The sequence below is a fragment of the Opisthocomus hoazin genome, chromosome 15, assembly GCF_030867145.1.
Source record: "Opisthocomus hoazin isolate bOpiHoa1 chromosome 15, bOpiHoa1.hap1, whole genome shotgun sequence".
NCBI lineage: Eukaryota > Metazoa > Chordata > Aves > Opisthocomiformes > Opisthocomidae > Opisthocomus > Opisthocomus hoazin.
The window spans coordinates 7,130,524-7,144,595 of NC_134428.1; the positions used below are offsets into that span (position 1 = coordinate 7,130,524).

At 45.7% G+C, this 14,072-nt stretch overlaps 2 protein-coding genes across 6 annotated transcripts in view; one reads left to right on the forward strand and one right to left on the reverse strand.

Moving 5' to 3' along the window:
• Positions 1–962, reverse strand: part of GSPT1 (G1 to S phase transition 1) — a 53,638-nt gene extending 52,676 nt beyond the window's left edge. The window contains exon 1 of the mRNA XM_075436093.1: positions 799–962. The gene's annotated coding sequence lies outside the window, so the exon portion shown is untranslated. The remainder of the gene's footprint in view (positions 1–798) is intronic.
• Positions 963–1,444: 482 nt separating this feature from the next.
• The window catches only part of SNX29 (sorting nexin 29), a 140,738-nt gene continuing 128,110 nt past the window's right edge, over positions 1,445–14,072 (forward strand). For all 5 annotated transcript variants that reach the window (XM_075436086.1, XM_075436089.1, XM_075436087.1 and 2 more), the window contains exons 1-3: positions 1,445–1,516; positions 6,913–6,977; positions 7,828–7,880. In XM_075436086.1, coding sequence (XP_075292201.1) covers positions 1,510–1,516; positions 6,913–6,977; positions 7,828–7,880 — 125 coding nt within the window. In that variant the 5' untranslated portion in view covers positions 1,445–1,509. The remainder of the gene's footprint in view (positions 1,517–6,912; positions 6,978–7,827; positions 7,881–14,072) is intronic.

A 14,072-nucleotide genomic window follows, 5' to 3' on the forward strand; every position in this document is an offset into this window, starting at 1 on the left:
CAGTGGAAGAATGCACGTGCAGTGACTGTGGCTTGGTAAAGCCTCAGACTGGCTGTGAAACTTCATTTCCACTGCCAGCTACAGAAGAAGGAGCTACTGTTCTAGTTACCACAAAATCTTTTGACTATTGCAACTATATTCTGGGCGCTGGGTGACTATGAGAGAAGTATATTTTTACTGCATGATAATAAGTGAGTTATTCCAGTACAGCTATTAATACTTAAAGTCAGTGGAGAAGGCTAGTACATCATCCGTATAAATCTTTCATTCAGCTTTTATTAATATTTTCATATTATTTCTAATTCTAGTATCTCTTTGGTCAAGTACTTCTACATTGTTCTCGGGTATTAACCTAGTTACTGGAATTCTTAGTTTCTGAAAGTCCCTGCATAGGACGGGTTTTTCTGCCTTTAGAGATTGTATCTACTTACGCCGGCTGTACGCAAACCCATCAGTATGCAATACAAAATACATATTTGCAAATGTTAAACTTGGATCTTATGCCAAAAGTGGCTTGACGATATGCGAGGAATGTTCCAAGAAGCAGAAATGAAGACCCACGTCACACCCCCAGCCCCGTACACCGTAATTTCAAGTGGGCGCTGGGACTCTTGGCAGGGTCGCGTTCCGGCGCCGAGGGCCTCTGCGGAGCCTGGCGCCCGGTCAGTGCCCCCGCGCCGCAGCGGGGAGGCCGGGGAGCACCCCAGCGCGCTGCCTGGCCCTGCGCCTGCCCGCCAACCGTTTTGCTTGCTCTATTCCATAACGATTTCTTTCTGTTTTAGTGTTTTTCGTACTTACCTGTGTTGTGCGGATGGCCGATCCGATTCAGTCGTGCTGGGCTGCCGCCAGGCCTCAGGTCAGGAACAGGCTTGTGTCGGCTCACCGCCCGAGCATCGGCGTTGCCTCCCTGGGACCAGCCCAGGCTCGTTTCTGGAAAAGCGCAGCAGCAACAGACGCAACCACAATCTCTTCATTTGCAGGCAGCCTTCCATGCGGGGCTCCGGGGTGAACGGCGAACTGACGGGCCTTGAGGCTGGCGGATTCCCGCGCGACAGCCCTGCCCGCCAGCCCCGGCCCGCTCCGCGCACCCAGCGACGCGCGCGGCCCACAGGCGGCGCTGCGCTCAGGCCGCCCGGCACGCGCGCCGGGGAGGCGGGGCCTCGCGCGCGAGGCTCCCCAGCTCCGCCCCGCGCGCCCGCGGCATGGCCCTCCGGGGGCGCTTCGCTCGCGCCGCCCTGCCCCGCCCGCGCAGGTTTGCGCCGGGCGGCGGAGCCCGCGCGCGGCGCTTCTGAGGGGCGGTGGCAGCGCGAGGGCTCGGCGGGACGGAGCCGCGGCGCGGCGGAGCTGCCTGCCGCCAGCTGGGCCGCCGCGGACCCCAGCGGCGTTTACCTTCCGGGGCGGCGGGGCGGAGTTCCGGGGCGGGGCGTGCGCGCCGGCTGGGCCGGCCTGGGGCTGCGCGGGAGGAGGGACCGGCTCCAGTGGACGGAGGGTGCGGGCTCCGCGGCCGCCATGAGTGGTGAGTGGCGGGCCCGAGCGGGGCCCACGCCGCTACCGGGGCGCGCTCGGCGGGGCTGGCGCGGGGGGTCCCGGCCGCGGGCTTGCTCCCCCGCGAACCGACGACCCTTTCTGCCACTTGATTCCCTGCGGGGGTCGGGGGGGCGCGCGTTGAGGCGCGGGAGGCCCCGTCCCCGCCGTCCCCGCCGTCCCCGCCGTCCCCGCCGTCCCCGCGGTGGGCGGCAGGGTTCGGCCCTGGGCGGCGTTGTCCCGCTGCTCGCGGTGACTGGCGAGGCCCCTGGGGAGCGGGGCTTGCTCTGAGCAGTGCTCTTAGCCGCCTTTTACCTCGTGTGAAGTCGCCGAGCCTGCCCTGGAGCGTGGCGCGGGCTGGCGGCACCGGTGGTGCTCGCCCCGGGGGTCTCCGTTGCCTCAGCCGTGCAAAATCGCAGGGGAAAATCAACGACCAGGAGGAAATAGTGATAAAACCCCCCAGTGCGAGCTTCCTGACGTGCAGTCAGGGGGAGAGGGAGAAGCGTGACTCGTGGGAGCAGTGGTCCCTGCCAGCAATGGAGAGTTACTTCATAGGATGAAGACTTTTTAGTAGATTTTGCTCGTAGATATAAATGTCTTAAATTGGCAAGGGTTTTGTTTGGGTTTTTTTTTAGAAGAGAGGAGGTGCTGTAGTAAATGCTTTCGTGGTTCTGCTTATGCAGCCTTCAGTAATGGAATTTGCAGACAACATTCTGCACCTGAAAACTAGTTTGTATGTTTTTCTCCCACCCTGATTTAATGTGTGGTAAGATCTGTTGCCAAAGATGGAAAGAAAAAAAATTGAAGAGTTGACTGGAATAACTAAATACTACATGTTTTATGGACAGCAATCATTTCTGAAAATGAAACCAAAAATGAAGACACTTAGTTGTATTTTTTTCTGTTTTGTTCTCACCTTTTTGGTAAGAAGAAAAAAGATTTTTATGGAAGAGGAGATGAGGAAAAAAAAATTATTGTGGGCGAAACTGATAATTAGCACTGTGAAAAAGGCAGGTAACAGTCAAATCTTTCAAACCATGGAAAAAGAAGGTTTCTCAAATATTTCAGATCTTGACACCATGTAGACTAAATAGTAATTCTGGAGTTTTTAGGAGTCAGCATTTTCTGCATGGAAAACCTCAGTCCTTCAGTGAGAAATTCAGACTGGGACTAGCCTTGTGCAGATTTGTGCAAATCGGAGCTTAAATCTTGTTAGGAGCCTCATCTTTGGGAGCTCAGTTTGAATTCTGTGGCTCAAAAGGCAAGGTGGCACCTCTTTTGGTATAAAGCTTCGTCATGTAGTTATTTTTAGTACCTTTAATCTTTTTTTTTTCCTATGACAACAAAGTGATACAGTTTTATGAGGAGAGAAAACATTTCATTACTTAGAATAATGCCTAAGGTGACATGATGGCTAGTAGTTCAATTGCATGGCGAACCTACCCATGTGTAGCCCTTGCCACGACCTATCCGACTTTTCCAACAATTTTGATTAGATGGCAAGATAATGAAAAGAGCACTGATTTTGCACTTTGCCAAACGTTACTGCTATACAATAAAGTATTTTTCCAGAATAATGTAAATGGAACAGGTTGGGACAGAGAAATGCGTGTCATTACCGTGCTTGTTTCAGATAAAGGAGGCAGCTAATGTTAACATTATCAAATTTAACCATGTCCTTTTTTCAGTGGCGGTAACAGCACCGTCTACACTTACTGCCCTACCTGATTTTAGCCCTTAAAGGTAAAAGGGCTATTCCTAAAATATAGGTAGAAGAACCTCTTTTCCTAATGGCTGTAATTATTTTTAATGTATATTTTTTTTACCTTCAATGTATTTTTAGTGGGTGTGACGGTAACTTCCTATTGATTTGAACATTACATTAATATTACTAAAGCTGCTTACTAATTACATACTCATATTTTATTGGTCAGTGTTGAATAGGCTAAACTTTAACGGGAAGTAACACAAGGATACCAGGTTCATGCACTTGTCAAGAGTTGTCACTTGTTTAATGACAGTTTCAAAAAACAAAAAATGTGACAAACTCAGGGTGAGGCAGTAGAATCATAGTAATGTAGTTAGTACAAAGTTGTATTGAACTTAGGTGTTTGTTTTATCGTAAACTTATACCCTCAGAACCTGTACTAGAGCAAGAAAAAGGAATTGCAGTCTGAAATTTTTCATGCAAGACTTCAAGAAGTATGTAAGAGCAATCTGAGATTTTTTTTTTTTTTTTTTTAATCTGTATGCTGCATGTGGTGCTGAAGAGAGTTGTACCGGTAAAGAATTGGTTGAAAATCCTGTTTTCCTTTACTTGCATGGTCAGTTTTCTTCTGTTGTAGGTATGGATATTTCTGTCGGGGTATGGAGAGAAGTTTGTTTTAAAAATAGGAAAGCGTGGCTGTGAACAACAGAAAATGGCAAGGGTCACAGAGGCAGGTGCAGTACCTGAGGCTAATTTTAACCCTTTTTGACTGAATAGATGTTGATGGGAGGAGTCTCTTTAAGTTTCTTAGTTTTTGCAACCTTATACTTAAATTTTCACAATTATTTTTAGACTCGTGTATGAACTTCCTTTTTATTTCAATAATCTAAATACAGCCTTTTTTCTGAGTAATGCTGTTTCTATACATTCTATGTTTTGTGTTTGTGTGTGTTACTGCAGGTTTTACCACTATTCTGCATCGTTAGAAGGGTATTTTGGTCAGTTTGTAACACACTGTTAGTCTTTAAATCAAACACAGTTGATCACACTTAATTTGTGCTCGTCTGAAAACATGCACTTTCTTTCTTTTTTAGAGACTTAGCTTAGAAAGTGAAGACTCTAAAAGAGCATAATCTTAAATAGAGTTAGTAGAGATTTATTTTTACCTTCAATCTACTTGAAACAAAAACATTGCTAAATAGTACTACATTTTCTAGGCTTATTGCAATGAAAAATATATCCTCTGCTTGAAAAAACACACAATCTCTCAATTTTAAAAAAGTGTTAGACTTTGTGAGTATTCTTTTTCTTCTACCTGCAAAATTTCTTTGTTAAGCACAGCAGTAGAAGAATTCTGAAGACATGCGTTGAGCAGAAACCATGGCCAGCCCTCAGTGTAAACATTATGTGGCCCCATAGCCCTGTTAGTGGTGGAGATGATCTGAACTGCATATGGAAATTATTGGTTGTAATCACGTGTAGTCATAATTGTTACTAGTACAAATTTACAGGTAAAATAAAGACATAATATGCATTACACTGCACTAAAGGCTGTGTAAATTCAAGGCTGTTTGATATCACATGCTTTAGTCTTTTAGAACATCAGCATAGTGATCGTCTGTAAGTTTTCTGTGTTTATGCATTTTTTTTTATATTGTTCACATTGCAAACCATTTATGTGTTACCAAATAGATACAAAGATGCCAGAGATGTGAATTTAAAAACTAACGTGTTACATTTGGAAGACAAACCTAACCCACATACTTAGTATTTTCATTTGACAGATGTTTTCCAGATTGCAAAATTATTGACTACATGTGATTGTTCTGAAATAGTCTCAAACTGTTAATATAAAGAGGAATGCTGCATTATGCATGTTCTCACAGATATGTGGATAGCATAAGACTGTCGAGGTCATGAGTTTTGAAACAGTCAAGAAAATCTGCAGGTTTGTGTATACTCAGTGTTACTGTGCATGAGGGATTGTACTACACGTTGTGATTTAGTTTTTTTCCCTATTCTACAGTTAGGTGATATATTGTAAGGCTTTTAGATGTATAATTATGTGTCTCCATTTTTGGCAGTATGATGAGCATGGTAAGAACACTGAATATACTTTAATAAAATTGTAATCTCTGAAGAAGCAAAAGTGGAGTGGTAGGGATTATGAATTTAACCTGATCTTCACAGTGGCATGACTGGTGTAGTTGTTTGGAAGTTAAAACCTGCTTGGTATGGGTTTGTGCCTAGAGTCCTTGACTAGCATTGAACATTGTTTGCGTCTTCACCTGACTGCATGCATCGGAGTGTTTCACTAGCAGAACCAAACCTCACACATTACATGTCTGCACACTTTGAGTCAGAGTTCAAAATCAGAAGTATAACTTCTTGAAAATCCACTGTAATCAGCTAAATAAGCATTGTGAAGCTTAGTTAGCTAATAGCTACATTTGCACAGTTTTCCTATTGTTTTCTTTATTCTGGCATTGTGTATTGTAGACTTACTATTTTTTTTTTTCTTCTAGTCACATATTTAAGATGAAACAAAGGCAGAATAATTTCAGTTTGTCAAACTCTGTCCCCTCCTCCTGGTTTGGAACAAACTACTTTGAATGGGATTATGAGGATTGCAAATTGGGACCTTGCCGTGTAGGACAGTAAGAGGCGGAGACTTACTGTGTGGTGTTTGATTTTCAGTATCTGGAGGAACTTGCTCATGCAGAGTTTTGATAACTGGCTTTCACTCTTTGCGTATATTGCTTGTATGTTCTTTGAGAGGAAAAGCAGAACAAAATGACTTTAATTCCATAGAGGTCACAGAGGTTTTTGAAGGATATTTTGAACTTAGCTCAGGATAAAGAAATGATAGAGGTGATGTAGGTTAATTAAACAATAGATTTTACATGTATTCGCGGGAGTTTATAAAGCAAAGTATTATACTATTTGTTGTTGAAATGACTGAGAAGTTAAAGATTGTTTTGTGTAGTGGCTTGTCTAGTAACAAACTAGGTTTTATAGGTGTTAATCAGGAAGATCTATGCAGGTAGTTATATTCTAAGGGATTTATTGTAACAATTGTTCTCTGTTCACCTGACTTAGTACTTCTTCTGTAGTAAGGTTGTTTGACAGTGAGAAGATATTCCTGCTCTTTCTCGTTTTCAGTTCTTTTCTTGTGCTATGATGATATGGTATCGTGGTAGTTGACCTAGTATGAACGTTTATTTTTTTACTGGGTTGCAGTGCGAACTCCATCATACACCTAATCCAACCAACCAAAAAAAAAAAAAAAAGTTAAAAGATCTTAACCTAGATCAGTTCCAGGCTTCCAATATGGCCCCACAGGTGTTTGTGCTAAGAAGCTAGGGGCAAGCTGTGCTCATTGTGCACAATTATACTGTATTTGGTACTGCTGCAGTGTATCTTATATTGTGAACCCAAGATCTTACTAAAATAAGACTCTGGATGACACTGCAATCAGTATTCTTCCATGTTGGAGAAAGGCTACTTGAAACCTCAAAACACAGACTTACGTTGCATCATTTTACTTAGAGGAGATATGTTGATAAATTTAATAGAATAATTGGCATGGGAAGAAAATTTTCAGGGCCTGGTGTTGGCCCAAATATATTTTTCTTAAGAAACTATTTATTTTAAAAAGATATAATTTTGTTGAATTTCAGGTTCACAGAACAATGACACTAAAAGACAGTTTCTTCTAGAACGGCTACTGGATGCAGTTAAACAGGTGAGAAATCTGGTACATATTTCTACAGTGCTCTTACTCTGAGTTGTCGGTACTAGCAGGAACTTTCATTGCCCTTTTTCCTTCTCTTTACCAGACAAAGAAGTAGTCTTGTCTTTCACACAGTACTACCGAGTTTTTGTGTCTGCCAGCAATCAACTATGATGCAGTATTTGTTTAAAATTATTGTCCTTGACAGATTGTATTTGTAATATTTTTATATAAGTGTAATATAGAATATATGTTAAATATATGTATATTTGTGTTACTTGTGTGACTGAACTAAACTAGTGTACTGCAAAGGCTAAATTGGTTAACATTTTACAGTAGGTTTTTATCTTTACACTAAGATTTTAGTGAATGGTTAAAATACAGGTGAAGGTTTATGTATGTATGTAGCTTGCATCAATAAGAAGTTCAGCAAGTAGAATTTCATAGACTGAATTAAATTTTGGAGAGCTTGGGAGGCAAAAGAATGCATAGAAAGTAAGCCAATAATAAGTTTTATAAGACAGAATTCTTCAGTAATTGTAGCACTGAGCTGAATAGGAGCAATGTTTGGTTTTGTGAGTGTACATTTAAAAGTCAAAAGTAATAATATTTACTCAATTTTAAATTTATTGAAGGACCTGCGGTGTGTTGTTCTGGCTAGCAAGGAGATACTTGAACTGTAAGAGTAGCCCATTGGTGGAACATGATGCTGTAAAGCACTTTTTACTTGCAGACTGTATTTGCCAGTGCTTTATGTTGTACTGCTTCCTTTTTTGTTATGACTTTGTTTCTTATATGGAAATATTTCAGAATATTAAGTTTGGTAGTCTAACAAAAATTTCTTAAAATCCGTTTATTGCAGTGTCAAATACGGTTTGGAGGAAGAAAAGAAATTGCTTCAGACTCTGATAGCAGGTAAAACAGTCAAAGAAACTTTTAACATGCTTAGAGTATGTATCATAATAACGTAAAACATACAGCACAAAGTACTTGATATGCTCAAAAAAAATCCAGTTCCTTCTGTTCACACAAACACTGACTTGGGACTCTGAATTTTTCGTCTTGTTACAAATTTGACAGCTTAACAAAGAGTGTTCTTCTGTATGAAGTTACAAGTGTTTAACTGGCTGCAAAGTTCATGACAAAGCATTGAGGTCTGAACGCGAAATCGGAAGAACTTATCTTCCCTAAGACCTCTTTTGAAATGAATGCATCTTTATTCCCAATGTGCCTGTGTTTTGTGAACCTTGACACTTAATTGTCAAGTGTGTTTGACACATGCTTGTTAAGAAAATTTTCATTCTTATTTTTTCTTATTCCTGACACATTTTAAACATGTTTTTCTTCTTTTTTTTGTACAAGCAGTTGTCCCTTTTTGTTAATGTAAGTCAAAAAAATGTCACTTAATTCCTATTAGTTGTGTTTCTTGTTGGATATGGCATACTGGCTTCTAAGGCTTTTAAGATGATGACTGGCGGAGAGAAATTGCAGTGCTTTTTGTATCCTATTGAGTTTTTCTCAGAATCTGTCATATCGAAGAATCTCGGATACATGAAACACCAGGATTAAATGCAATTGTTTGTTGTCCTTTTTCTTATGTCCTTGAAATCTGACTGTCTTTTGGGAAGAAGTTAATTATCTGTTGACGATTTATAAATGATGCATAAAATTCTCTCCAATCTCCTCTCAATTCAGTCTCTAATAACGCATCTAAGAATGTGGTTTCATGACTTCTGGGAAGCCAATGTAAACAATTCATTGCTACTGAAGGAGTGGGGAGGGTTCATGTATCCCCTGAAGGTCCCTGACTTCAGTACTACTCCCTTCCACCACCTTTTTAACCAATGCCTGCTGATCATCCAGCCCCCTCTGAATTAATTTAATAAAAGAAGAAGTAATGCGAAAGGATAACTTTCTGCCATTTCAGTGAGTTAAATCAGTAAAACATCTGGTGAATGCTAGAGCTGCTGCAAGAAGGGGAGGATCACGCAGCTAGAAGCAATGGGAATTGCAGGAGAGGAGGAAGAAGCGGCAAGGGGTGAGAGGGCAGACTCATTTCCTTCCAGGAGCAGCTTGTGACGCAGCTCCTGTGCACTGCCTGCGTGTGAAACTCCAGGCTAATGCTGCTCCACGGCACCTTGAGCCTGTCTGACTTTTGGCTGCTACCGTCATCCTGTCCTGCCCTTGGCTGCCTCAGCCTACAGAGTTCTGGGGAAACAGCCTTAGAGAAATAGTGTTCTGTTGAACTAGCGTGGTGGGAACAGTTTGGTACGTGGTCTGTTCAGCACAGGGTTTGTTGGGCAGAAGCTGGTGTGAGGGAGGAAGCAAGAAGGTGCAGGTGGGATAAAGGGATGGTGGGGCTGAAGCACCAAGTGATTGCACTGGCTGTGCAGCTATAGCCGTGGGCACAGAATCATCAGCTGGAGACGGTTATTTAATCTCTGCTGTTTAGTTCTTAATCTTTACTGTTTAGTTTATGTGAGACAATGTTTTGACGATGTTTGCCTTTGTAGTAGATTGGGTAAAACTTGGCTAGAAGGAAGTACTTACATAGAGCCAATTCTCTGGATCCAAAACTTCTGCTTTGCTCAGTTTGCTTGAACAGCTGCTTTGTTGCAGTTATTTAATAATTTGAATGATGACCTTTTGTTTTGGTTTCGGCTGCCGCCGGCAACAAAAGCGCCACGCGGCCGCCCCTCCCCCCGCCGGCGTGCGGAGGAGAATGGAAAGAAAGAGGCAGAAACTGGTGGGTCGGGATAAGGGCAGTTTAACAGAACAGCAAACAGAGGGAAAACAGGAACAACAACGATACAAATAAGGAGAAAACACAACCACGAACCGTACAACAGCCGCTCTCCCGAAACCGGACCGGCGCTGCGCCCGCCCAAGCCGCGAGTGCCTTCCCGCCGCCCCGCCCCCCCCACCGGAACCCAGCGTGACGTCACATGGTATGGAATACCGGGCTCTGTTTGGCCAGGTGGGGTCAGCCCCCACCCCCCGGCTGTGCCCCTTCCTGGAGTCCGGTGAAAATTAACCCTGTCCTGGCCAAACCCAGGACATTATCCACCCCTTATTCCATACCATCTACGTCATGCCCAGGTCCCCCACTGTCCGGTTGATCACCACCACTTCTCCTGTCTCCAGATATCATTCCTTTAGTCTATGGATCATCACTCTAAAGCGTCCATTGAGTTCATTTAATCCATGACTTCAGGCTCCATCTGTCGTTATGGTCTTCCGTGGCAGGGGAGGTGATGTGTGGTGATGGGCGGTCACTTGCTGCATCCGGAGCTCACGGCTGATGTATCTGGTGCGGCCCGTGCCCACAGTCTGCAGGAGATGTTGATCTTGATGAAGTTGCTGGATGCCAGTTGTTGAAAACCAGGTCCAGTTCCATCATCGCTGTGCTCTGCTAGGTTTTCATCGAAAAAGTCCATCCTTCTTTAATCTGGAGAATTCTTACTATGCTACTACTGGTACAAAATATAACAATTATAACAGTGATAACAGACAGTGACAGGGTTATTTAACAACTAACTTTATACAATTTATTTATGGACTATTCTCGCCCAAAATTAAATCCCCATGAGGTACACATCGGAATTCCCCATCCTTCCGCATTACCCACCAGGTACACCCAGGTCCTTGAGCAAAAGCAATCCCGCGGACGGGCTTGCCTTTGCCCGAGGCAGGACTGACCCAAACCGTCTTCCCTAACATGTTCCGCATGTGCACTACAGGGACTTTATCCCCTTCTACGGGGCGCTGAGGTTTTGACTGGGCAGGACCAGCCCGGTTGGTGGACCCTCTGGTGTTAACCAACCAGGTGGCCTTTGCTAAATGGGTATCCCAATTTTTGAAAGTCCCACCCCCCATTGCCCTCAAAGTGGTTTTTAGCAGCCCATTGTAACGTTCGATCTTTCCCGAGGCTGGTGCATGGTAGGGGATGTGATACACCCACTCAATACCGTGTTCTTTGGCCCAGGTGTCTATGAGGCTGTTGCGAAAGTGAGTCCCGTTGTCCGACTCGATTCTTTCGGGAGTGCCATGTCGCCACAGGACTTGTTTTTCCAGGCCCAGGATGGTATTCCGGGCGGTGGCATGGGGCACAGGGTAGGTTTCCAGCCATCCGGTGGTGGCCTCCACCATTGTGAGCACATAGCGCTTGCCTTGGCGGGTCTGTGGCAGTGTGATATAGTCAATCTGCCAAGCCTCCCCATATTTATATTTTAGCCATCGTCCTCCATACCACTGAGGCTTTACCCGCTTGGCTTGCTTGATTGCAGCGCATGTCTCACATTCATGGATAACCTGTGCGATAGTGTCCATGGTCAAGTCCACCCCTCGGTCACGAGCCCATCTGTATGTCGCGTCTCTTCCTTGGTGGCCCGAGGTGTCATGGGCCCACCGAGCTATAAACAGTTCACCCTTATGTTGCCAGTCCAGATCCTCCTGAGCCACTTCAATCTTAGCAGCCTGATCTACCTGGTGGTTGTTTTGATGTTCTTCAGTGGCCCGACTCTTAGGGACGTGGGCGTCCACGTGACGGACTTTTACAGCCAACTGCTCCAGCCGGGCAGCGATATCTTGCCACAATGGGGCAGCCCAGATAGGTTTGCCTCTGCGCTGCCAGTTGTTCTTCTTCCATTGCTGCAGCCACCCCCACAAGGCATTGGCCACCATCCAAGAGTCGGTGTAATGATAGAGCACTGGCCACTTCTCTCGACTGGCAATGTCTAAAGCCAGCTGGATGGCTTTCACCTCTGCAAACTGGCTGGACTCACCTTCTCCCTCGGCCGTTTCCGCGACTTGTCGTGTAGGGCTCCATACAGCAGCCTTCCACCTCCACTGCTTCCCCACAATGCGACAGGACCCATCCGTGAACAGGGCATACTGTTTCTCATCTTCTGGCAGCTGGTTATACAGTGGGGCCTCTTCAGCACGTGTCACCTCCTCCTCTGGCGATGCTCCAAAATCTTTGCCTTCTGGCCAGTCCATGATGACCTCCAGAATTCCTGGGCGACTGGGGTTTCCCATTCGGGCACGCTGGGTGATCAGAGCGACCCACTTACTCCACGTAGCATCGGTGGCATGATGCGTAGAGGGGACCCTCTCTTTGAACATCCAGCCCAGGACCGGCAATCGTGGTGCTAGGAGGAGCTGTGCTTCAGTGCCGACCACTTCTGAAGCAGCTCGAACACCTTCGTATGCTGCCAGAATCTCTTTTTCAGTGGGAGTATAGCGGGCCTCGGATCCTTTGTATCCCCGGCTCCAGAACCCCAGGGGTCGACCTCGAGTCTCCCCTGGTGCTTTCTGCCAGAGACTCCAGGTTGGGCCATTCTCCCCGGCTGCGGTGTAGAGCACGTTTTTAACATCTTGCCCTGACCGGACTGGGCCAAGGGCTACGGCATGAACTATCTCCCGTTTAATCTGTTCAAATGCCTGTCGTTGCTCAGGGCCCCATTCAAAATCATTCTTCTTCCGGGTCACGTGGTACAGAGGACTTACAATCTGGCTGTAATTTGGGATGTGCATCCTCCAAAAACCCACAACACCCAGGAAGGCCTGTGCTTCCTTTTTGCTGGTTGGTGGAGACATAGCTGCTATTTTGTTGATGACATCCATTGGGATTTGACGGCGCCCATCCTGCCATTTTATTCCCAAAAACTGGATCTCTTGCGCAGGTCCCTTGACTTTACTTCGCTTAATGGCGAAACCGGCTTTCAGAAGGATCTGAATTATTTTCTCCCCTTTCTCAAAAACCTCCTCTGCTGTGTCGCCCCATATAATGATGTCGTCAATGTACTGCAGATGTTCTGGGGCTTCACCCTTTTCCAGTGCAGTCTGGATTAGTCCATGGCAAATGGTGGGACTGTGTTTCCACCCCTGGGGCAGTCGATTCCAGGAGTACTGGATGCCCCTCCAGGTGAAAGCAAACTGTGGCCTGCACTCTGCTGCCAAAGGGATGGAGAAGAATGCATTAGCAATGTCAGTTGTAGCGTACCACTTGGCTGCCTTTGACTCCAGCTGATATTGAAGTTCTAGCATGTCTGGCACGGCAGCACTCAGCGGTGGTGTGACTTCATTCAGGCCACGGTAGTCTATTGTCAGTCTCCACTCTCCAGTAGATTTTCTCACTGGCCATATGGGACTATTAAAGTGTGAGCGAGTTTTGCTGATCACTCCTTGACTCTCCAGTTGACGGATCAGCTGATGAATGGGGAGAAGGGAGTCTCGGTTGGTACGATACTGTCGCCGGTGCACCGTTGTGGTCGCGATGGGTACCTGTTGTTCTTCAACCCTCAGCAACCCCACAACAGAAGGATCCTCCGAGAGACCAGGCAAAATGGACAGCTGTTTAATTTCTTCCGTCTCCACAGCAGCTATGCCAAAAGCCCACCGATACCCCTTTGGGTCCTTGAAATAGCCTCTCCTAAGATAGTCTATCCCAAGGATGCACGGAGCCTCGGGGCCAGTTACAATGGGGTGCTTCTGCCAGTCCTGCCCAGTGAGGCTCACTTCAGCCTCCAGTACACTCAGCTCTTGGGACCCCCCTGTCACTCCCGAAATGCAAATGGACTCTGACCCTTTGAACTCTGATGGCATTAAAGTACACTGTGCACCAGTGTCCACTAGAGCTTTATACTCTTGTGGATCTGACGTGCCAGGCCACCGAATCCACACCGTCCAATAGACACGGTTGTCCCTTTCCTCCACCTGGCTGGAGGCAGGGCCCCTCTAATCCTGGTCAGAGAATTTGCTGCTCACTTGCTGTAAAAATGACTTGGAGGTCCCCTCCAGAGGATCGGAATCAAGGTCAAACTGTCTACCTGGTCTGGAGAGATGGCTTTTGGAAACTGGAGCGGCACTTTTCCTAGCAGAATCCCCTTTGGTGATTGTTTTACCTCGCAACTCACGTACTCGTTCCTCTAGACTTGAGGTGGGTTTTCCATCCCACTTCCTCATGTCCTCTCCGTGGTCACGCAGGTAAAACCACAGGGTGCCCCGGGGTGTATAGCCTCTGTATTCCCTCTCCTGAGCAGAGAAACGCCTGCCCCTAATAGCTGAGACACTGGCCCGTACAGGTGGGGAGTAGGACATATTCCT